The 25,490-nt window shown below is 42.2% G+C and overlaps 1 protein-coding gene across 3 annotated transcripts in view; it reads left to right on the top strand.

Moving 5' to 3' along the window:
• Window positions 1–25,490, top strand: part of Stac (SH3 and cysteine rich domain) — a 141,418-nt gene that overhangs the window by 50,279 nt on the left and 65,649 nt on the right. Inside the window, exon 2 of one of the 3 annotated variants that reach the window (XM_021732056.3) lies at window positions 8,572–8,815. The exons of 1 other annotated variant lie outside the window; for it this stretch is intronic. In XM_021732056.3, coding sequence (XP_021587731.1) covers window positions 8,572–8,815 — 244 coding nt within the window. Of the gene's footprint in view, window positions 1–8,538; window positions 8,816–25,490 lie in introns of all 3 variants that reach the window. One more of the 3 variants, XM_005317346.5, reaches the window with a different exon arrangement.

Here is a 25,490-nt window from a genome sequence, read left to right as displayed (position 1 = left end):
CATGCCTGCCTACATCCTTCTTAACCACTGTGGTTTTGCACGCCAACCAACACACAGAGTGCCAGTTGGGTTGGGCTCTTTAGAAAAGTTTTACTGGAGAACTGTTTGTAGTCGTATCGTAAGGACTGCTTTAATCATGTTGAGACTCCAGAATCCTGGCTCATGGTCATCTCATTCCTGTTTCCCTGTCCAAATCTCCAATCTTGCTGTATCTGCTCTGGTGCATTCAGTCAGTTCATTAGTTTGTACGTCAGTCATTTACCGAATATACACATAGGTTAAGAAGAGCTCAGACTCTGGAGTCAAATTGTTCCTTGGTTCTAATATCACCTCTAGCAAACTTGCTGGGTTTATTGGGGAACACTACTTAACTTCTCTCTACCACCACCTCTTATCCATGAAATAGTGATAGTACCTGCTTGGAGGATTAGTGTGAAGATCAAAAGATAACTCCTTTAAAACACTTAGGATGTTGTCCTGTACACTGCAAGAATTTAATAATTATCTGCTAGTGTAATGGATATCATAACAATGTGCTGGGTACTGTGGCCTGTGTTTGGAATTAACCTCAGGGTCTGCAGGGGAACCCAGGAGCAGAAGGCAGGAAAGACAATGCCAGACCTCCATGTGGCATGCTGGGGTCACACAGAAGAAAGCATCCAGAGCACCTGAAGGGAGATCAGGCAAGACTCCAGAGAGAACCTAAGCAGTCCAGGAGTCCCACTTCTTCTCCAGGAACATTGACATAGACATGAAAGCCCCCCCACCCCCGACACAACAGAGGCACTGAAGGTTATGTATCACTGAAAACCTGGGGACTGTCCTTTGTCTGTCAGAGTGCCTGGGGTAGCGAAGAGGGTGAGTAGAGATAATGCTAGACAAGTTGGATGGCCTGTCTATCAGGAAGGCTGTTGCATCCCACAGTAAGGAACCTGGACTGAGGGGGGCATCAAAGCACTTAAACTGTTCAATTATATGTTGTAAAGTTGATTCATTCTTCAAAATTTGAAAGAAGGTCTTGACTATTCCAGCCCCTGTTGACAGCACCTTTCTTTGCCATCAAAACACTCTACTTATCACTTGATAATATAAATATAGGGTCTTGTATCACCCTCAGATAGTTTGAAGCATCGCTACTTGTCTGCAGAATTAGATTTTAGACTTCCTAAAAGCAGACTATTCCAAGTCCTCTGCATTCCCCAATGTGCCGAACTGTCAGAGCTGGAAGAGGAATTTAACAGCCTTTAAGCTTCTGCTCTCCATCCCTGATGGAAGCCAAGCCAGTGAGCGCTAGAGACTTGCCCAAGAGCATACAGCTTATTTGTGGCAAAGCATGCAATCATTCGTATTCAATAAATGTGGCTTTACCAATAAGTTCATTAACAAAGGGGGTTGGTAATTGTCTGTGGCAGAGCCTGGTAGATGTTGGAAGAACATTTCTGACTTTGAAGTCACCATCCGAACTAAAGTGAATCAGGACCTGGAATGTATTGGGCTTACCATAAAAGAAATCAGACTGTGGGTGGGTAAAACTTTCTCACGGTAGGCTGACATTTCTCAAAACCTCAAAGCACCCTCTCTGCCCATCCAGCCATGGGTAAAACGTCAGGGATAAACACGGGAGGTATTTTGACACAAGCCCCTGCATCAGCCACACTTGGAGGAGATGAGTGAATCTGTGTGGCGTATGGGCTGTGGAGGAAGCTGGGTCTCAGAGACCGTTTCCTTGATTATTAAATGTCATCAAATGGCTTAATAGTACCTTTTTCAAAAAAAAAAAAAAGAAAATAATGCATGTTTCAATTAAAGGTGTAACTCTATTTTAGAAAAGTTAAATTGTGAAAAGGAAAGGGCATATTCATCTTAAAGATGTAGATCACATATGAATATCAAGGACGAGACATTTGCTTGCAAAGCTTCCCTGATGACCTCATTGGAATTCAAAAATAAAAGCCTGTGTGTTACTGGCATCACTTACATAGCGAGGGAAAGGTCTTTAGGGAGGCGACTGGGTTTATGGTCAGATGACAACAGGCAGGAACCTTAGCTGCTGCCGAGCTGAGGGGTGACTGTGCCTCTTGATTTACTGCCTGTGTGGGTAGAGACTCGTTTACACCTCCCCTTTCCCACACGGTGTGAACTTTACATCCTGGCTGGAATGATCGAGCACATGCTGGCTAATTAACTTTATGTGCTACTGCAGAACAGACGGGTTAATCAATACGCCTGCCATTACAGTCACCTTCAGGCTGAATCCTCTGTGTTCCGTTGCTCTCACGACGCCCGATTTCTGCATTCCCTAATTAATTGGCATAGAAGTGTCGCTCAACATGGCAACCACATGGATTATTGCTAAAATTCCAGCTGGCACCAGGAAGATAAAACACACTGGGCTGAGGAGTTCTACTAAGAAGAAGTCAAAGGTGGGATACCTTCCCATCAAAGTTTGTTGGGTTTGAGGGACATTGGAGTCAGAGAGACCTCGGTGGGGATGTTCGTTCTGCAACTTACTAGCCATTTAACTTTGGAGAAAGTGCTCGATCTGTGTTCTCATCTGTAAAATGAGGTAATAATCTGAAACAGAGCCTCTGTGCCTCCCTACCCGGCATTGCTCTCATTCATTCACTCTGTCCTTTTTCTCCTTTCTCTGAAATGATGATTCCACATTTATCTTCCAACTTCTACCTTCTCCTCCCTCTGCCCCCCATTTCTTCTCACTCAGGAGATAGAACTGTTTCTGTTTTCTCTGAGAAAATAGGAGCAATCCAAAGAGAAGAGCCACATCCAACCTGCACCAATGCTACCATCTTGTTTGCATCTTTCTCTCTCTGGGTAAACTTCCTCACTCCAATCCAAAGCAACCCTTTCTCTTGTGTACTCTATCCCACCTCTGCTCATCTACTCAAGGATGTCATTTCAGAATCCACCTCCACCACCATCACCCCACCTTTATGCTTCATCAGATTAAAAGCATACTGAAAAATCAACCATGTTTCATACCATAAACCCTCCTGAGATGCTGCAGCCCCTCCAACAGCTTCATTAATCCCTTTCATGGCAAAACTCAAATAAATCGTCCCTGCTCACTCTACCACTCACTTAGCCTTCAGACCTTCCTTATTGGAACCTTGTCAATAAGGTTCTCACACTCACCATGTCACTGAATCTGCTCATGTTGAAGTTCCCAAAGACATTCCTTTGGCCAAAGGCAATGGCCAATCCTTCAACCTCACACTACTTGACATGATCCCTCCTTAGGATTCACTTGACGTTCTCAGCTACTCACTCTTCTTTGGTCCATTTTCTTCCCTTAAGGTTTTCTCTTTCCTCACCCTTTTCTTTTGTCCTCTCATGCTCAAGTTCCTTTGCTTGTTGATGTTAGTGTCCTCTAAATATTAAAGGTGCTCTCTCTTCAGATCACTTCCCTCCATTGCCTGCGTTCACTGTCGACATAATGATTTCCTCTAGTATCATGGCTCTAAATACCATCTATATGCTAATGATCCCCAAGTTGTTACTCTAGCTTGGACCTTGATCCTCAATCCCAGAATTATATATGCAGCTGCCAACTTGGTAGCTCCACTTGAATTCCAAATAAGCATTTCAAACCACCCTCCCCATGTTGGCATCTTTCTTCCCCAGTGTTCTTCCATCCAGTAAAGGACACCTCCATTCACAGATTTGTTCCAATCATAAATCTTGAAATTACTCACCTTCCACATCCATCCCCTCAAAATCCCCTAATTCTACCTTTTTGGTCCAGCCACATCTTACCCTAACCATGCTAGGCCAAGCAGAATTACGATATCTCCTCAGGACCAAGTGTCTCCCAATTGGTCTTCCAGCTTCCATCTTGTCTTCTTGCTATGTCTTCCAAAGGCTGCTAGAGTGGTCCTTTCTAAATAAAAGTCAGATTCTCACTTCCCTGTTCAAAACCATTACCCTTAGGATAAATTCCAAAGCCCTACAAGGCCTTGAATGATGCTGCCCTTGGCATCTGTGCCCTTCCTCTCCTTCTGCAGACACTGTCCTCCTGATGTGTCTTACATATACTAACCTTGCTCTCTTGTTGGGGCTTTGGCTTTTGGTTTTACCACCACCCACAATGCTCTTCTCCAGTGTAGCTCACACTCACTTCTTTCTCTGCTCAAATGCTACCTGTTAGAGAAGACCTCCTCATCACCTTCTAAGGCTGAATCTGCTACTGTTTTCCTTGGTAGCCTTTTACCCATCCAAATTTTAGTATATATCAATTTATTTTATGTCTCTGCCTACAACACTTTAAATCTTTAAAAGGAAAGACATTGTCCTTTCTCACTGCTATACCACCAAAATCAAGGACTATCGTTCATAGTAGTAACACAATAGATATTTGTTGAATGAATTATTTAATGAATGAATTATTTAATGAATGAATGGTGCTAAGGAGTATAAGGAGTAGTTTCCAGCACATGGTGAGGTACTCAAGAATATCTGCTAATTTTACTGTGATTATTACAAATCAAGTGGAAATGGATTGTGGCACTGGTGCATGGAAGCTAGTTATTTGTGACATATGCAATTTTCAGAGTTTGCTTCAATTTATGGATTTTATATGTTCCTATTACCTCTGCTTTTTTAGGGATAATTAGGCAAAAGTGTGTTGCTTTGAGCTCACGTGTGAGACTTTGTTTATTTGGTTTTTATGCTGTCCATTTGAATGAAAAATGTTACATTTGCTTCCAAGGAAATTCTCAGGCTGTAGAGGCAGGCAGGCCTCAACAGCATGACACAATTTCAGGCCCCATACCATAAGGCAAGGAAAAGATTGCAGGTTTCCCTAGGATCACACTTAAATATCAGACATGAACTTCCAGGACACACTGACACCAGAAAGTAGATTTTTCTTTCCCACTCCACATCCCTCCTCCCCCTCACTGACCAACATCAGTTCTCTCCCCAGTAGTGAGGAGTGACTCTCTTTTATCCCCCCATCCATCCCCAGAAGACTCACAGGCAGTGGAGGGCCCATAGGGGCCAGAGGAAGGCAATTTAACATTGAACCTGGTCTTGATTCACATAAGCTAGGTGACCTTAACCAAGCTACTTCAACTCTGTCAGCCTCCATTTCTCCAAGAATGAAACAACATCTCCCTTGAAGGGTAGGGAGGATTGGGATGGATCACCTTGTGAAGTATTTGGCCCAGCTCCACGGCCTCAGATCTGGCTCCCCTGTTCTGCCTGCCATTTATATTCATTCTCAGAGAGCTCTCCCGTGCATTATCCTCTATGACTCTCACCACTCTGTCCTGGTATAATCAGGGCAGGGGTTATTATTCTATTTTGAGACATGGGTAGCCAATTTGTTGAACTATTTGAACATAGTGGGAGGCAAACAGAAAATGATTTTAGTTTTTCTCTGTGATGGTATTTGCTTTGATAAGCTTCCCTCTCCCTGAGTTGTACATCCTTGACAAAAATCTTAGCAGAATCCTGAATTTCTTGGTTACTCTAATGTATTAAAGTCTAAAATGAGACTATAGTGTCTCCTCCTATTTAATTCATCCTTTCTCCAGTACTAGTCCAGATTACAGCCTGAAGGACTTGAAGTAAAGAAGGTCTATTTTGCTTCTTTGCTGCTTCCAGATCTTCACCTTGGTTTGGCTTGATCTCAGTGAATGATTGCTTCATAATTTCCTCTCACTTGGCTCTTTCAGAGATGAAAGGCCCTCTTCAAAATAAATGCAATGCTCCCAAGGACTCATGACCTCACTCCCCCATATCAGGATATGCCAGGTTATGCTACAGAAATAAGCAACTCCAGAATAACTAAGGGCCCCTCCTTCTGTCTTTGGCAAGTCTAGTTTCTCTGGTAGGTTTGAGCTGTAGGGCAGGGAAAAGGAGACAAGAGTATCAGGTGAGCCACTGTTTTCAACGTCTCTGTGTAGATAGTTGAAGCTTCTCTGTTTGGTCCTTTCTGGCTGATGATGCCTCATTGCTGACACTGGTGGGACTTTTCTAGAAGGCTTTACAGAGTCTTCCCACTCAGTGGCTCCATGAAGTGGAGAGCTGGTTTCACACAAGCATAACCAACTTCAGGTGGGCAAAGAAGTACCATCCCTTCACATGCTCAGAGGGTGGGAAGAACAGTATTGTGTCCGTTATCTATTACTGTACACAAAGTAGATCTATAGATCTATGGCCTAAAACACCATGAGTGTGGGGGTTGACAATTTGAGTGAGATTTAGCTGGATAGTTTTGGTCCCAGCTGGACATCCTTATGCCTGCAGGGCAGCAGGGTGGTTCTGTGTCTGGATTCTTCCTGGAGTGATGGGGGCTGGACTAGACCATATGTCTCTCATCATCCTTAAGGTTACTGGAGGTTTGTTTAAATGGCAGTCTGGCAGATTTCCAAAGGGAGTCTCTAAGCAGGCACAGCATCCTGAGGCTTCAAATTGCTTCTGTCACCTTCTCTTGGTCAAATTCCCCAAACCATCAAGATTAAAGAAGTGGAAAAAGGTCTTCACTTTTATGAGGGGATAGGGAACATACCAGGGATGGAACCCAGGGGCACTGAACCGCTGAGCCACCTCCCAGCCCTATTTGTATTTTATTTAGAGACAGGGTCTCACTGAGTTGCTTAGTGCCTTACTATTGCTGAGGGCAGCTTTGAACTCATGATCCTCCTGCCTTAGCCTCCCAAGCAGCTGGGATTACAGGTGTGCTCCAAGGCGCCTGATGGGTCTTCAGTTTTAAGGGAGTAGTTGCAAAGCCACATTGCAAAGCAGGGTGGATAGGAGGGTGAAGGGAAGGGAATTGTGGCTTTTTTTTTTTTTTTAGGTTTACTCCAAGCCCTATTGTCCACCACACCTCCCAGGTCTTCTGAGGTAGATGTTTGGGAGTTGGAGGTGGAGGTGCCTGGATTTGGCAATGTCACATCAGATCATCTTATATATCATGAAGGAGAGCCTGACCTCATTTGGTGGAGACCCTTTTCAGAATGGAGTCCCATGTTGTCTGCAGCTCTGAGCTATGGATGTTAATTCCAGGCAACAGGACAACTGCCATAGGCATACAGTTATAAAGGAAGCTACCTCTAAGGTGAAGTGACCGGTTGGAATCCATGCACCTAGTACTGGTTCGTTTCTTTTCCCTGAAGGGAAGCGAGGCTGATGATGAAAAGCATAGTGAATATGAGAGACTTAGAAAAGGCCAGTGTCTGGGATGAACAGAGCAGGTGCTGGGCTGCTGTTACCAGGTCCAGATTGACCAGTCCCTAGAGCCCAAGGCCAGGAGATTTCCTTAAACCTAAGGAAAAGGAAATGTCTTGAAGGATTTTAAACAGAGTCTCACACATTCACATCGATGTTTCCAAAAGATCCCTCCAGCCTTGATGAGAAGACTGGATTAGAAGGCAGTAATGGGGGCTGGGTTAGAACTGCAGCCTCCACTCAAACCCAGAAAGACAGGCAGAAGCTACTACTTTTCTAAATCCATGTTGGTGCCTCTTCATAAATCCCAAAGGCAAAGGGGAAATGATCTAGTTTGTCATGGACAAAACAAGGAACAAGGCCGGGTACTGTGGCACACACTTGGAATCCCAGCAGCTCAGGAGGCTGAGACAGGAGGATTGTGAGTTCAAAGCCAGCCTCAGCAAAAGTGAGGTGCTGAGCAACTCAGGGAGAGAGACCCTGTCTCTAAATAAAATATAAAATAGGGCTGGGGGATGTGGCTCAGTGGCTAAGTGCCCCTGAGTTCAATCCCCAGTACCCACCTACCCCCCCAAAAAAAAATACAAGGGACAGTGCCATAAGAAGGACAAAGAAAGCCAAATGTGTAATAGAAACACTATGTCAAATATGTGCACACACGCACAGACACAGACACACAGAGGCATGCACACAGAGGCTACTTATCCACATGCTCCAGATCCAAGTGAACTTGCAAGTTTCTGGTTTGTGTTCTGTGGATAATTTAGCCAGATTGATGTCAAGTCAGAGAGTGGCCTCTCCTGCTTGGCAGTGTGCAAAGACAAGCAGCTGCTAAGTGATCCTAAGAGAGGAAAGCCAGCATTGCGCACAGCCTTGGAGCCCTTGAATTGATACATCATTTCCAGTTTATTCAAATTCAAAAGCAAATGGTATTGCCGGTAGGGACATAGCTTAGTGGTAGAGCCCCTGCCCTCCCATCGTAAGGCCCTGGGTTCAATCTCTAACTCTGAAAGAATAAAAAAAGCAAATGATGACAAAAGCCCAGTTTGGCAGAGCCCTTGTGACTGCAGGTTGGTGGAATTTAAGGAAGCAGGGAAGGAAAGGCAGAGAGGCTCAACGGTGCCTTTTCCTGCCCTGTTGGTTTGGGGACAAGGGAAGGGGACGTTGCTGAATTCCAACCTCACTGGGCACTGACATCATCCTCACCCACACAAGGACACATAGGCGCCTCCCAGGGGGACTGTGGGTGTCAGCGGAACCGTTCTGTGCATGGAGCTGACCTCTGCACCCCCAGCATGAATCTGCATGATAGATCGTAAGAGAGACTGTTCTGTCATTGCATTGCAGCTCCAGAAACTAAAACGATCACTTTCTTTCAAGACCAAGAGTTTACGGAGCAAAAGTGCTGACAACTTCTTCCAGCGGACCAACAGCGACGCGAAGCTGCAAGCGGACATGCAGGCCGAGGTCAGCCCCAGCTCCAGCCCCTTGCCTGCTCCGGGAAGCCTGGCGTCCACGCCCACCAGGGCTGGCCTGCACCCAGGCAGCGGCAAGGCTCATGCCTTTCAGGAACACATTTTCAAGAAGCCCACTTTCTGCGACGTCTGCAACCACATGATAGTGGGTAAGGCTTTCCCCTGCCCCTTCCTCCAGATCCAGCACCCCCTGGAAAGCTGACAGAAAGTGGGCTACCATGGGTCCAGGTATCCAGAGATGGACTCTGAGCCTCAGAAATATACAGATAGGATTGCTGAGGCTGCTTTGGAGAACAGTGTTTGTGGAGAGGTAAGGGAAGCAGGGCTGGGCAGGGAGAGAAGTTGGGTTGTGCTACAGTTTTAGACCAACTTCAGTTGGTCCTCCAGGGGGCCCTAAAACCCCTTAGGGTTATCCCCCAGTGAGTCTTTGTACATCTACATCATCCCAACATTGCATATGGGCAATAAATGAGACTTGGAATGTGTGTTTCCCAAAGAGGCCAATGTCTGCCATCACTGAGACTGGACATTTGGATGACTTCCAGTATGGCCAAGAACACAGAATTCTGCAATTCCCTTCACCGTTTGCCTAGGCCCAGTTAAGGAATGGGATATTACAATCAGGAGCCATTTTAGTTCCTATTAGAATCAAACACATCAGGCCAGTTCTCGTTTTTAGGAAAGTATTATCTACCCACACTTTCACTTTCTAGTAGCAGTACTCATGTTCTTCCTTGAAACAAGCCATGTTTAAAAGTAGTGCTTATATCGGTCCTGGATTCCCACCATGGTGTTGCTTAATAACTACCCTTAAACTCCAGTACTTAAAACAGAGGCAGTATTTCCTCTCACTTGGGCATCTTCAGAACAGCTAGAGACTGGCTGATCCAGACTCCACTCATTTATTGCATGTCCTTGAACCAAATGGCCCAGCCTCGCCATGTTCTTCTGGCAAGAACAGGTGGAAGAACTCAAAGCTTCTTCAGGCCTTAGGCTTCTGATGGCATTTCTTGAGTTCAGGGTGAGTTACAAGAGCAAGCCAGAGTCAAGGGATGGAGTGTCTACTCTCCCTCTAGTAGCGGGGACTGTAAGCCACCAGAAGAAGGGCATGAACGCAGGGTCAGTTAATCTAAATGACCACTTAGGTGGTCTCTGGATTATAGATCCTTTATCATTTGGTAAATTCAGCCGTGTCTTGGAGTTCCTGTGCTCCCACTTCCAACTGGAAGTGGTGGCTGGAGTGTGACAGTCAGCATGGGGTCACCAGTGGTGGTCTCAGCATGCCCCATGCTCAGAATACTTAGGCAGTCCAGCCTCCAACCTTAATCTTTTTGTGAATGTCTGACTTCTAGTTCTGATGCGTCACTTTCAATTTCCACACGTATTTCCACCAAGCCTTTTCAAGGCTGTGCTATTCATAACCCTTAAATAAGTGATGGTGAGCATCTATTTTAAATCTCATTGTGATGAGTGCGAAAAGACAAATGAACATGTGTTTTTAAAAATGAGTAACGGGAATGAGTTCACCTCTGAGGAATGTCACAGTCATTACCCTACAGGGGGACTCTAGGTGCACCTCAAGTACCACAAAAATTTTGAAAGACTCTATTCTAAATATTAAAAAAAAAGCCCCATGCTAAAGAGAATGGCACTTTGCTTTTCTCTGATCATAATTAAACTTATATTGCAGCCTCCTTTTTATCTTGAAATGAAAGGAAAAAAATAGTCAACAAGTCACAGTGCTCTTTTCAAAGACGAAATAAAGGAAACCAGTAGTTGGCTTCTTCTAGGAATGAAGAAAGGGGTTTAGAGAGGTGACGTGAGGTAGCACAGAAAGGGGAAAATAAAAAAGACAAGAGGAAGGAGCTGAGAGGAGGGGCAATTGAGATGACGATGGGGCTGACCAATGTCCTAACTTCATGAACAAAGCACGGTGTTTTAAATTCACTGATAACAGAGCACAAGTGATCTGCCCTCTTCCTCTTTCTTTATCCCTTAAATCTAGCCTCCCGTCCCCAGAGGAGGCCATCTTCATACTCTAGATGGTAGGGAAAGATGAGATGCTCTTAGCCCCTAAGTATGACATTTCAGAAAAGATATTAAAGGTATTCCCCCCCCCTTTAACTTAAATCTCAGGGCTGTATAAGGATGCATAAGAAAAATCAAATCTGATTTATTCACTTTCCAGCTGATGAGTGCTTCCTTAGAAAATGAAACCGATACCCTCTCTAAGATGGAGTGGATGCTCACAGTTGGTTCTGTGAGACTCCCCAATTGTGCCTTGCTGCTGATGCCTAGGCCCTCAAGCTGGAAAGGCCACACAATTACCGCACGACCATTGATCAATAAAAAGAGAACAGGACCTCAGGCCCCATCCATTGACCATCCGTTTCTAATTTCCTTAGCTCTCTACTGCTAACTTTGCCCTTGCCCTTCTACCTGAGAGCTAAAACTTCTCCTCACCTATTTACCTGGTTCTGGGTTAGCCCCTTTGGGCTAAGCAGATACTGGGTATACCCTCTGGCTAATCTAATCTTGCCTCCAGGACCTTGCTAACCTTTATGATCAATTCCTTAGGCCACCCCTTTCTAGAAAAATTGGTGACCTATGCAAGACAAAGATAGTCAACCCAATCTTTCATGGAGACATAGAGAAATAGATGGGGATGCCTATCAGCCCCAGGGCTGAATGTCTCTGCCTTTGGGACCAGAAGAACATGACTGCTTTTGTCAGGACGACTCAAGTCTTATCCTGGGAGAATTTGGAGCTGACTCTTGTACTTGGCTAAATGAACATATTTCCTCCACCAACAAGTTCACTCTTGCAATCTTGTAATCCTCTGGCCTTGAACGTGTAAGTGAGGGTGGGAGTCCTGTCTCTGATGTGTATCACCTATATGTATTCCATTATGGCATTTTATCTTTCTATTGCGTTAACTGCCTGCAGTGGCTCATTTCAGGGGAGTATTGAATCTATGTGGTGATCTGCATCTCATTGAAATCTCAAAGAAGTCAACAAGTCAATCTGTGCTTTTAACATGACTAACTCCATGCCTTGGTCTAATCCATCAATTAAGGAGATTTTTTTTCCAAAAAATTTCATTCTTTTGTTTGTGATCAGACACCTTGTTTCTAAAATTATTTTTAAATTAAATGTTTTTTTTTTTTTAGTTGGAGCCTACTTAGAAGACACAATATATTAAAGGAACTCAGATCTTTTTAAACAGATAATTATCAAAATGGTTGGATTTGATTGCTTAAATTTCAACTTCTCTTATACAGTTTCTGTTACAAAGTATCATTCACTTTCATAATTTTCCCATAACATGGAAAATTAATCACAGCATTGTCTTATGTAGGAATCCCTAGAAGAAGGGCCTGATTCAGAGATTCCTATGAAAATGGTTTAATGCTTGGAACACCCTCAGGAGGAGGGTCAAAGAAGCAAGAGGGACAAGGGAAGGCTTTAGGCAAAGATAGGGCCTCAGCTGGAGTCCAACTCTAGACAATCCCTCTGAGCCTCTGAGCACACCCCCTTTGAGACAAGAGGCCTGCCTTGTACATGACTGTCACCCAGTCATTGACCATGGCTGCCCCAGGAAGGAATAGGGATGTGGCATCACCCCAAGGAGGATCCCATTTGACTGAGGACAAATCTCTGGGGGGAAAATGATGTCTGTAAGTCATTAGCAGCCAAAGCTCAAGGCACAGCTTGGTAAATGAGATCTGAACAAGGCACCCTCAGTACCCAGGACATCTATAAACATATTTTAATGCTTCAAGATGCAAGTACAAAGGCATCCTTCACAAGAAGTGAGTTTAAAATGCAGAGCGACCTTGGCACTGGTGTGCCTAGAACACTGCATTACCATAATAATGAGTCACATAGCATGAGAAGTACTATATTACACTGGACCTTTCTGCTGTGCTCTTGTTTGACCATTAGTTTAATTGTTTCCTGACCTATTCTGACCACATCCCATTGCTGAAGTCACTAACCAAAACTTGAGTGGAACAAAATATTTATACACACGGATAAACATAAAGATACAAAACTAAAAAAAAAAAAAAAAAAAAAAAAAAGCAGCAGTATTTGCTCACCAATGATGTTGTCTCTTGGTGAGAGAGGCCAGAGAACGAGGGTTTTTTTGAAAAGCAAATGTCAAATCTGTGTATTCTCAGAATGGAAATTAAACCTCTGAGTTCATTTAACTGGACAATTGTTTTAGGGGCCATATAGGTTGTAAATAAAGCACAAGTGCTCTCTAAACCCTTTTAAAAAATATTTCAAAGAGAAACTCTCCTTTGAGCTACAGTATGCCTCCATACTGAATTGCAGTGCTCAGAACCCATTGGTTTGTCCCCTGGGATTATTAATCTCTGCCTTCTATACTTTATGGCTGATTTTTCTCCTTGAAGATAAAAACCCAATGCAGTGCCCTATCCAGCAGGGGCAAATAGTCTCTTTCTGTTCTTTGCTCATTTGGGCCCCTGTAAGAGAATATAACTAAAACAGTCTCAGAAAGGAAATGGTGACTCCTCCAGATAAGGAATGTTTGCAGGGGGTGGCAATGTTTAGTCTGGAAAAGTCTTGGGAAAGCATGATCATTGTCTTCAAACAGCTGACGAGATCTCCTCTGGAAGAGAGTTTAAACTTACTTGGGGCCCCAGGTGCACAGTAACAGATGGCAGAGTTCAGAGCCTAAAGGTACAGCGGCTCAACGCAACTCCAGAAGTACGCTTGTGGATTTAGGAAGAGAAAAAATGCATGTTCAAAAACTTCTGTATACTGTTCTCCCTTTGAATATTCATAGCACACACAAGCATTTTGAAGTCTTGCCATTCTGAAAGCAACCCACCTGTTATCAGTGGAGAACAGAGGCAGTAATTTAATGGATTAAGAATTCTCCCTCCTAACATCTACATTTCCCTGCTATAGAACACTGTCTGACACGTATCTCTTTAATGTACACAATTCCAAGGGATTTTTCTAACGCTTGCAAAGGCAAATTCATTAGAGTTATTAAGGCTGCAACATCAGGTCCAAGGTTCTCATAGAGATTATCAAATATGAATGATTGTATGACTTGTGCCCAGCACCTTTCAACTAAAAGAGCACCAAGTACTTTTAAAGCTGCATCTGCTATTATTTTTTTTTCAGAAATTCTATGCTTGCTGCCAAGTATGTGTATTTTAAGAAGTCTCTCATTGAAAATCACTTAAATCAAAAAGAATAAAGCACATTCCTTCCAACAAAGGTTGAGTAGAAATTGATGTCAGTAGTCTTCCAGGAAGAAGGCAGCCTAGAGTCTCACACAAAAGTGGAAGCAATTCCTGCTAGGGACAAGAATCGCACCCTAGGGTCACATGGGAACAGCATGTCATCATTTTGTGAAAATGTAAAAATCCTCGTGCTGTTGCCAGAAGAGAAGACAGAACAGGAGGAGGTGGGACTCTCCATGGAAAAGCCCAAACACTATTTCTGGGCCCTTTTCAGTGCCTAGGGAATTTTACACTTCTTTCTGAAAGATCTGCAATGTCCTTCCTTCCGGTTCTGTCTCTCCATCTAGCCAGTCCTAGATCTGTCCAAACCCAGTGAAAATTCTTTCTCCAGTTCTAAGATGGTCACTCATTTTCTAAGAATTTTCACATCTTTTCTCAAAAACCCAGAGTTTGGTCAATTCCTTGCAGACATGAAGAGCTCAAATTCATGTGCCTATTCCCAATGCGACTGCATAGCACAGGCCTGGCACATAGTGAATGTTTTAAATAAGTAGCGAATGCACGGAATAAAATGGTCCATCTTCCAATATCGACAACAGAAATAAAAGCAATTTTTTTAAAAAAGCAATGGAAGAATATGGAAAAAAAATTGCTAAATACTTTGAAAGTCACTCCTGGGTATATCAAGACTCCAGCCCGCCCAAAAGGAAGCCTGACACAAGGCCCAATTTCCTCATCTGTCAGCTTTTCTTCATTTCTCCTTTGCATTGTATATTTTAAAACAAAGTTTCATAGTGCACTAAGGTCATTAGAAGGATGTCTTCCTTGTTGATTATATACTTAATCAAATAAAATATCATACTTTCCTGTTTAAAGTTTTCATCATAAATGCCACTGGTATAATATTTCCACTTTCTAAGATTGTTGCTTGATAGGTCCTTATCTACCTTTAGTCCAACTTTTTTGTCATGTAATCTAAATGCTTTTTCTGAAAATAAACATAGTTAGATTATAGATTTCTTTTTTTTTTGCCCCACCTGAAATTTTCACTCTTACACAGAAAAGGATTATGCATTTGCATTCTTATGAGTGAAATATCTGGCTTTCTTTCTGCCTGCTTACTATATGTTTTCTATTTTGTGCTTCCTGTTTCCTTCCATTTTGTGTGTGCTTGTGAGTGTGCATGTGTGTGCACATACGTGTGGTTTACATTTTCTTTCCTTTTAATAATCTCTCCACGTTTTGGAAGATGTGTGCATTCTTCTACGTATAATTACACATGAGATTTTCAAAAAACTCTTTCTTCTACATTTCTCAAGTTATTAAAAAAATCAAAGCCGGGCGTGGTGGTGCACACATACAATCCCAGCCATTTGGGAGGCTGAGGCAGGAGAATCACAAGTTCAAAGCCAGCTTAGCTATTTAGCAAGGACCCAAGCAACTTAGTGAGATCCTGTCTCTAAATAAATAGATAGATAGATAGAGAAATAAATAAATAAAGGGCTGGGGATGTGGCTTAGTGGTTAAGTGCCCCTGGGTTCCATTCCCAGTACAGAAAAATATAAATATGCAAAATAAAATAAAAATCAAGCTGGGGATGTAACACAGTGGTAGAGCGCTCACCTCTCATGTGCAAAGAACTGGGTTCAATACCCAGTATAAATAAAATTAATTAATCAAATAAATAAAAAGAGTATTTTGATTTCTCTATTTTTCAAGATACACTGACCAAACTTTTAATCCCAACTCTCATCTAACAAGTCTTTTCACTTCCGGTTTTTGCAAATTAAGTATGGCACTCTTTTCATTTCAGATTATTGCACTGTTTTCCAATTCAGTGAGTAAATCTTAAGGTACACATGTTTTTATAACAAAATCTATGCATCTACTGGGACAATTTAAGTTTTAACTTGTTTCAGTATTAACTGCCAATTCTATTACTGGATAACTTCCTCATTTTAAGCTCTTATTTTTGTTTCTTAGTTGTTAAAAGAATATTTTTAGTAATATTTTCCAGGTAAAGAATGTGGGTACCAAATGCATAAGGGAGTGAACTGCCAATCATCCCACTTGTTCAGCTAATGAACCTCTTGCAGCGGGCATGTCAGTGAGCAGGGTCCAACTCAGACTTCTGGCAGGTTTTCTTTTATATCCCTCAGTTCTGGCCTTCACCATTGTCTCCTTGCCCACTCTGCTTTCCCCTGAAGCTAGTAGCACAGTCTCTCCTTTTATATTGGTCTATAAAATCCAAAGATTTTAGAGCTACAGCTTTATTTAGTAATTAAATCATCTGCAGTGTCAGTTCCATCCTTCCCTGCCTCTCATAAAGATTTTGATTGTGAAATTTAATTTTTTGCTTTCCTATATTCCCCAAACAATTTTCCAGGTTGTTTCTAATTTCCGTTTTTGACTCTTTTATTGGCGTATCTGATTCACTTGTATTTTATTGTCAATCAAAAGCAGATGTTGTCTATAATTGTTTTTCGTTTAATATGGTGTAGCCCTTCAAAGTATTCCTTGCTTATAGCCTTGTTGAAAAGAGTAAAGGAGATAAGTTGCCCAATGCAGTCACACAGAATTAGCAAATGGCAGATGTGATGCGTTAAAGTCCAGAGTGTGCAGGCCACGGCTTGTTGCATTCTCTGTAGTGTCCCCTGCCCTGGGAGTGTCACCTATCCTATATATAACAGCTGTCCACAATGAATTTGTCAAGTGATCAAATGAATACATAAATTCATTGTTCAACCAATGAGAAATATCATTGTCAAAATTATGATTACGATTGCTTTTACTATCTATAAAATGTTCATAGTTAAGAAGTAGGACCTCAAATAACCTCAACAGCCCTATTTCCAGCAAAGATTCACTGAGCACCAACTATGTGCGGGGCCCCTATGCTGACATCTGGGGACGTACAGACTAATATTTTCATAAATTCAAGGAAAGGGACTGAGAGGTAGCAAAGGAAAAAGAAACAGAAATTACCTAGAAGCTAGAATGTGAAGGAGTCCTTTTCACTACAAGCTTCAGATCTGCAGGCCCTCTCTCCATGACAGACTGTGGACAGGCAGCAGACAAGGTATGTGCAACAGGCCTCGTGATTCTCTCCTTGTCCTTCCAAGGCTATCCCCTCATCCCCACTCAAGTGATTAGACTGGGATGCACTGCTGCCACATCCCTGATGGGACGATATCTGAACCTCATGCTGTACACAAGTTTGGGAAAGTCAAGAAGCCAAAAAAAAAAAAAAAAAACCCTATTAGAATCTAGCTTATCTCAGTAATATTGGTCATACTTATACAAATTTTGCTATTTTTATTAATATGCATACATGCTGATATTAGGAAGGCAAAGAAACTGTCCTTGACCATGATGTTAAACATCTCTTGACCGTAAGAATAAGAAAAGTTTGGTCAGGCGCAGTAATCCCAGCAACTCAGGAGGCTAAAGCAAGATGATTGCACATTCAAAGCCAGCCTCAGCAATATAGCAAGTCCCTGCAAAACTTAGTGAGATCCTGGCTCAAAATAAAAAATGAAAATGGATGGGAGAGTTGCTCAGTGGTTAAGCACCCCAGGGTTTAATCCCTGGTACCAAAAAAAAATTTTTTTAATAATAAGAAAGGTATAGGTACAATGATGCACACTTTGAATCTAGAAAATTTGGGAGGCTGAGGCAGGAGGATCCCAAGTTTGAGGCCAACAACATTGGCAACTTAGATCTTGTCTCAAAATTAAAAATGAGAAAGGGATAAGAGGTCTGGGGGTGTGGTCAGTGGCCCAGCACCCCTGAGTTCAATCCCTAGTAGCCCCCCAAATAAATGGAGATCAAATAATAAGAGGAGAATCTTTGTACACACATTCTCCAGAAAATGAATATTGCCAATTACTGCTGTTATCGTATCACTGTGGTTTAAAAATGTGGAACTTCCTTCCTTTAAACTGTTTATTTTACAAGTAATTTTCTGGAGTTTTGAATGGTCAGATTGGAGGGAAAAATATAGAAAAGAAAATCAGCCAAAAAGAAAGAAACCGTCTCTCTTAAATCACAGATCATGATGTTTACAGTGCTTTGGTGATTTCTTGAATCAAAGCATAGAGATGATCTTTCAGGAAAGAAATGTTTTGCCCTCCCTAAAAAAGAAATTTGTATTTTAGGAGCCTTTTAAGATCATACTTAAGAGGAAATGAATGACACATAAAATGGTGTTCTCAGTGCATACATAACACACCCAAGAGCAGAGAATGTCTGATGGTGTTGTTACATTTTGTCCTTTCCCACAGTTCACCACGAGATGCTCTTTGGTAATATTTTAGCTTAGATAGTCTGGATACATGCTCTTTTGAGACTCACTGTATTTCATATATTTTATTCCTCTTCTATGCTAAAAGAATAAGACATTTCCCAGGACAGAAAGAAAAGAGGAGAAATCAGTCCAGATGGAGTTTAGCTGGGGCAGGAAGACGGTAGACACAGCTATGAATGCACTTGGAGAGCCAAGCCTTTTCCTGCCTGTGATATTGATCAAAAGCTGGGTCCTTGTCTCCCCTGCCAATAATGAGGTCAAGGTTTTGAAAAAAAAAAAAAAAGAAAAAGAAGTTTTATTGCTTTGCTTGCAAAGAAGAAACACAGGGAACTCCTGTCCCAGAGGCCATGGTTCTCCCTGCCAGAGGAAACGCAGGGCTCTCAAAAAAAGAAGAATACAAGGGCTGGGATCCAAATATTACCATTAGAGAATATTAATTATTGTTATCAAATGTCCTTGAGAGACATGTAGCTCCAGTTCCCTGGTTTTGGAGTTTCTTTATTCTCATGGGCTGTAGTACTCTTCTACCAAAGAACACAATAGCTTAGCTTGAAACAGGAAAAAAAAAAAAAACAATATTAGTTTTGTTTTCCCTCCAGTGTTAGAGAGGGGGAGAAAAAGGAAAGAAAAAAAAATGTCAGTTTTAAAAATAATCTGCTTGCAGCAAGATTTGTACTCCAAGCATAAAGTGAACCCCATTACAACACTGCTGATTCCTGCTGCTGCTTGAGGTTCTGACGATGTCATGATGAAGCCTCAAATGTTGAGAGGCTGATTGCCTTTGACCCAGGGCTGTTCCAGGTTTGAAGGCTGACGATCTATAGGAATAGGCCATCACTTATCTGTGGGGTGACAGAGACTTGCTAGAAAACGTGTATCCTGTCCCATTATTTGGCTGACATAACAGGGAATGCTCCACTGACCTACTTTAGATTGTTCCCCTTGGTTGTGCAGCCACAGTAGTTAGGATGTCATGGAATAATATTACTGGGCTAGTGCTCTAAAATAGAACATGCCTGGGTGTGCACCTGGGTCTCAGAACATCATGAAGTAGTGTGTGTGAGGTGTGCACATGTGTAGCCATGTGCACCTGAAAGTGTCTACATTGTAAACCAACTATCAAGGACAGAGGATGGGGGAAAGCGTTTTCTCCATAGCTCATCAAACACTACCTGGTTACCCAAGCACAAAAGCAAATTAGAGATCATTCCATCACATGTGAAGTTTACATGAAATAAAGGTGCAGAAGCCTATTGCTGCCCTGCATGTCCCACCCCAACAACAGGACAACCAGCAAGTTCATGAGGGCATGTATTTTTATACATGTGCAAGTGCACACACACATGCACACACACACACACACACACACACACACACACACACACACACAGAGAGACTCGGGAAATGTGTTTCTGGTCAGGTACAGAAAGAACATTATTCAGAGTTCCCATCCATGTTCACCTGTACCTGATTCTATGCACTGTAAGATCCAACCACCGCCTTTACTCCATTTATAATGCCATAAAGAGAAGGAAGAAGAGCATGTAATTAAAACTGAAGGGGCATGTTGAGCCAGCTTGACTCAGCTTGACTATATCATTTTGCCTGACATCCCCATTTTTAATGGAAAATTTCAAGAAACATTTTATGGGCATCAATTTTTTTTCATTTTAAAAATAGAAATCATAGCCAGGCGCCATGGCACAGACCTGTAATTCCAGTGACTGGGGATATTGAGGAGGAGGATTGCAGGTTCAAAGCCAGCCTCAGCAATTGAGCAAGACCCTGTCTCAAAAAATAAAAAAAATAAATAATTAGAAACAAAAACAACTACCTGATGGGTTTGCTGTAGAGATTGCATCCAAAATGCAATAGTGCTTCAGTAAGACCTTTCAAGGCGCTTTGTTCTGTCCTATCTTCCTGCCCTGCTTTCCCCTGCAGGGGTGCATGCTACTCCCACAGGCTGCCAGTCTCCCTGGGTCTAGTCATACATATCAACACCAGAAATTTTGCTGTCCAGATGCCTTGTTGATGCCAAAATGTTTAAGTGTCTACATTGGAACAAAGCACCTCCCTCCTCCCATATCCTGCCATTATGTGGATGTCTTCTCTCCTGGTGGGACAGATGGTACCTCATCATCTTAGCTACCTGACCAAAATCTCCAGGTCCCTGCTCCTTTTATCTAGAAACCCCATCCACGATCATACTGTCAATTCTGCTTCTGAGGCGTCCCTGCCACCAAGCCCTACCTCTCTTCCATGTTGATCCTGCCTGATCCAGCCTTTGGTCCATCTCACATGAACTGGTTCAAGAACTTTCTAAATTATGTGATTTCTTCTCATCTCCATGTCCTCATTCAGTTTATACACGGCTGCCAAATCTCTTCTGAAAGTAATTTGACATCACACCCTTGTTGTTCTCAAGAAGGCTTGCCCCACCTTGTTGCCTAAAGAATTACACTCAGAGCTCCTGAGTTTTGACTTGCTTCTAAAATCTCCAGTGAGTTAGCAAAAGTGAAGGAAGGGCATCAGCCCAGCAGGTTGAAACCGAAACACTGTCCACTACTCCAGACAGTCTTTGTTCAAGGCCCCTGGTGATCATCAATAAGTGGATCATCACAAAGAAATGCAAATAAAAACCTGCAAGAAAAAGCCAGAGAGAGGTGGAAGGGTGCAGAGGAATCTGAGGGTGGATGACTTTGGACAACGCTCAATCCCAGGGTCTTCAAAATACGATCAGAAATAACAATACTACTTTATGGAATTGACTGACAATTAAAAGGATACCGGTGACAGTACAGAATGGGCTCTAAGACCCCAAAACTGCTATTATGAAGGCTGCGTTTGCAACAAACAGGTTGACAATAATTGTTAAGTCAGATGCTCAGAGAGCAATTCAGAGATGGAGAAGAGCGATGGGCCAGTCCACTCTTCAGAGACCTGAATCAATACACATTCTCTAACCTTGAGATAGAATACCGGTTCTGAAGAAAGCATTTGAAACTGCCAACACTGAAGACTTCAGGAAAAAAAAGGGAAAACAGACGATTTTTTAATACTGGGCCAGATGTTTCCCAGACGGTCATGAGAAAGGGATCATGGAGAAGGGCACCTCCCCAAACATGAAGCCAAGCATGTGCAATAGGAGAAGAGCTCAGGAGCCATGGTGTTACGATGTGAACTGATGGCCCCCGGGGGCAAAGGCTGTGGACTCCAAACACCAAGGCCCTCAGCCAACCCAACTCCCACTGCTATTTTTAAAGCCAAAGCGGGTGAGGGGTGGGGGAAGTAGAGGGAGTTTTTCCACTAGTAGTCAGGAACCGAAATAGGAAAGATCAACAGAGGCATTTATAAACAATGAATGCCATTAATTTTTTTTTTTAAAGCTTAAGTCTGAGTTGGAAATAAAGCAGTAGGAGCCAGGAGTGGGGAATATGGGCAGGAAAAGATGACCCCAGGGTCTTCACGTTCCTAACAGACCCTGTCTGCTCACTGGAGGGCATTTCAAAAGTCTCTGTATTATTGAATTTCCCGGAAAACTTGAGAACCCTCTTATTAATCGAAGTCAGGGGAGAGATGGGATGGGTTATTTTTAATCAAGGTCCCATGACTAGAGTTCCACTGTGATGGAAAAATATGTTCCCTTTCTTCCCTTTCTAACTATTGAGTGGTATCTGGAGCACAGGGGAAGTCGAAAACGTATTGCTCCAACTCCGAACTCAAGCTCTTCCTAGAATTTTGGTGAGGACAGTGACAGGAAATCTGGGGCTTCTTAGATGAGAAAGAGAAGATAATTATGAGCCCTGGTTTGAGTTGTGTCTGCTTAACTTCTCAGTGTGACAAGAAAACCATTAGACCAGGAGGTTGGAGAGGAGCACCAAGTGATGTTAGTTAGTCATATCGCTTTGCTTCTCTGAGCTTAGTTTCTGTGTGTGTAAAATGAGAGAATCGATTATATCTGAGAGGAAAAAATTGGCTTCCATACTAATTGAGTGGTGGCGATTCCCCAGGGAAGCTTCTGAAGCTGCACCAATAACTCAGTCAGAAAATTATAGTAATTAATTAGTGATATCTGCCATGCACCCCACTTGAAGGGCGTTAGCACATATGCTATGTATTTGCTATCCCTAGGCTACTGATCTCTAAGGCAGGACTTCCTAAAAACTGAATGTGCATAAAAATCATTAGGAAGTCTTATTGAAATACCTACCCTGATCTAATGGGTCGGACACTGGGTCCTGAGATTCTGCCTTCCTTACAGGGTGTCAGATGATGTAGGTAATGTCAGTCCATGGACCACACACTCTGGGTGGCAGGCTTGAAGGTATCTTTATGACTCAATGTATGACATAAAATTCAGAAAGTCCCTAAGGGCTATGCAGCAGGCCTTTGGTCCTTGGGAAAAGGAACAAGGAATTGTAGAAATATTGAGAAAATCACTATTTTTCAAAATACTTCAAACTTTGTTACATAGTTCTTCATCTCATTCTTTCTTTTTTTTATCCATAGATGCTTAATGTATACAGAGCACTCTGGTAAATAATTGGGTATGTACATATAGATACTTGAACAAAGGTATATATAAAATGCTAGTGGAAAAAAAAATGTAAGAAAATAGTAGCTCTACCTGAGGAGGAAGCAGTCAATCAGAGTTCCATAATGGATGTGGCATTTGAGAGATGACCCATTTCCTACCAAACTCATCTATAGCTCCAGGCATTACTTTCCTGCTGAGGACAGAGAGCCCAAACACACCCATTATCTTTCAAAGTGCAACAAAGTCAATTTTTTAATTTCTCGGAAGTTGATGTGTAGTCCAGAGATTAACCCAGTTTAGTCGCCACCTCTGTTCTTTGGACAGACGTATCTAGGAGGCACCCTATCCCAGGTGCAAATCAAGTAGTGCCATTACTTGTCAATTGGTCCAGAAATGGTAGTTAAAAGGGTTCTAGAGCACTTCATCTTTTTATGTCTGATTTCTAAATTATGATAGATCAAAGATCTGATACCTTGATGAAAATAGAAAATACAGTTAGGATATGTCAGTCAAACCTAGATGATGAAGGACAAAAAATGAGTAAACAAAGCATAACAGCCAGAGACCCAGTGTCCAGTTTGCATTAAATCAGACCCACTTTTGAACTCAGGCACCACCATCTGTTAGCAAGGCAATCTTGGGAAACCTTTTAAAGCTCTCTGATCCTCAATTTTCCATTTTAGTAGTAAATAATAGCTAACTTCAAGGAATCATTCATTGTGTTAGAGAAAATACAGGCAAAGTTCCTGATTCTTGGCAATCATGGGCACAGTCCCCAGGCCAAGTCACCCTGATTCTGATTGTCTCTTGGTTTTTAACCTTTCAGAAATAAAGATGGATAGTTTTTTTATGCCTAAGGAGGAAGTAGGAAATTGTAATCAGAATATCTGGGTTCAAATCTCTCCTCAGCATCTTTTCCACCATGTGACGGTGAACCAAAGTCTTCCCTTCCTCAATCCCAGTTTCCTCTTCTATAAAAGGACTGAAAATAATCCCTGGCTATACACCAGGGATTCTTGACTGGAAGTGATTTTGTCTCATAGAATTTCAAGATCTAACACATAAAAAGACACCTAGTTAAAATTGAGTTTCAGAAAAACAACAACAAATACTTTTTAAACTCAGTATGTCCCAGGCAACATTTGAGGTGCACTTGTCCTGGGCAATATGTATGATAAATTTATGCAAAAAAAAAAGATCAGAAAGTAAAATTTAACTGGACTTCCTTATTGTATCAGCAACCCCATTCCCACAGAACATGAGACAATGTCTGGAGATGTTTTTGGTGGTTACAATTGAAAGAAGGGGTGCTGCTGGCACCAAGTTGAGTAGAGGCCAAGGATGTTGCTAAGTCAGCACAGGACAGTCTCACACACACAATCAGCAACCGGCAGACCCCAAATGTCAATAGCACAGAGTGTAAGAAATCCAGCTCAGGAGGCTTAAATGTTAAAAATATATTTTTAAAATTAAATTTTTAAGGAAAAATAAAGGGAGATGGACGCTTTCCCCATATTAAGAAAGAAGCCACTAAACTCAAATAATCTGTGAGGGCTGCAGTCAGACATTCTACTGCAGAATGTGCTCTAATGAGCCCAGGGAGAGGCCCTGCCTTCAGGGGTGTTGTTTCAGGATGAAAATGAAGGCCTGCCGCCCACTGGTACTCTGGGCAAGCACAGTGCTTACAACATGTGTGTAGATGCAGAACCTGGGCCTTGCTCAATAGTGTCAGGACTCCTGCCAGAGACTTCAGCGTGGCCAGTGGAGATAGGGGAGATGCTGCCACTTCTTTCCAAAGCTGCTGGACTCCAAAACCCAAACTGCCAGTGATTCCTCTCATTTCAACATGACTTTATTTTTATTAAATTGTTCAAAAATATCACCCACTTCCTTTGAAAAAATATGTTGTTTTATTTTTAGCACAAAAAGAAAATCTTTTTTCATTATAGAAAATGAGCAAATACAAATAAGCAAAAACAAGAACTAAAGAGCATTTATAATTCCACCACCCACACAGAAATATGATGAACATCTTTCTATATGCTCTGCCAGACGTTTTTACATGCAAGTGATGCCTACTTTTGGGGGTCTTTTACCCTGATGTTGACACTTTTTTTTAGGGGGGGAGAGGGGTACTGTAGATTGAACTTGACCACTGAGCCATACCCCAGCCCTATTTTGTATTTTATTTAGAGACAAGGTCTTACTGAGTTGCTTAGTCCATCGCCATTGCTGAGGCTGGCTTTGAATTTGTAATCCTCCTGCCTCAGCCTCCTGAGCTGTTGGGATTACAGGCACGTGCCACGGTGCCCTGCTGATGTTGACAATTTAACATTATATTGTGACCATTACGTTATGTCAATCATTATTAGATTAAAAATTATCTCGGTAGCCAAAACAATATTTTGCTTACCAATATACCAGACTTTCATTAACTAATGCCCAGTTTTGCGATTTTTGTTTGTTTTCCACTTTTCAATATTACTTGCAAAGATACAGTAGGCATTTTTATAGTTAAAACATTGCAGATATAACTATTTTCTTAAGATCCAATTCTGAAGTTGAAATTGCTACATTGTGCACATACTATGGTCTGGATAAGTGTCCCCAAAGGGTAATGTGTTAAAGGTTTGGTCCCCAGGGTGATGCTATTGGGAGATGGAACCTTTAGGAGCTATGTTCTAGTGAAAGGTTCTTAGGTCTTTGGGAAGGTGCCCTGTAACACACTGTGGGACTCCAGCCACTTCCTCTTGTCTTTG

The sequence above is a fragment of the Ictidomys tridecemlineatus genome, chromosome 2 (genome assembly GCF_052094955.1).
Source record: "Ictidomys tridecemlineatus isolate mIctTri1 chromosome 2, mIctTri1.hap1, whole genome shotgun sequence".
Lineage (NCBI taxonomy): Eukaryota > Metazoa > Chordata > Mammalia > Rodentia > Sciuridae > Ictidomys > Ictidomys tridecemlineatus.
Note: the sequence above shows the minus strand (reverse complement) of the source record. Positions and strands in the feature narration are given on the sequence as shown.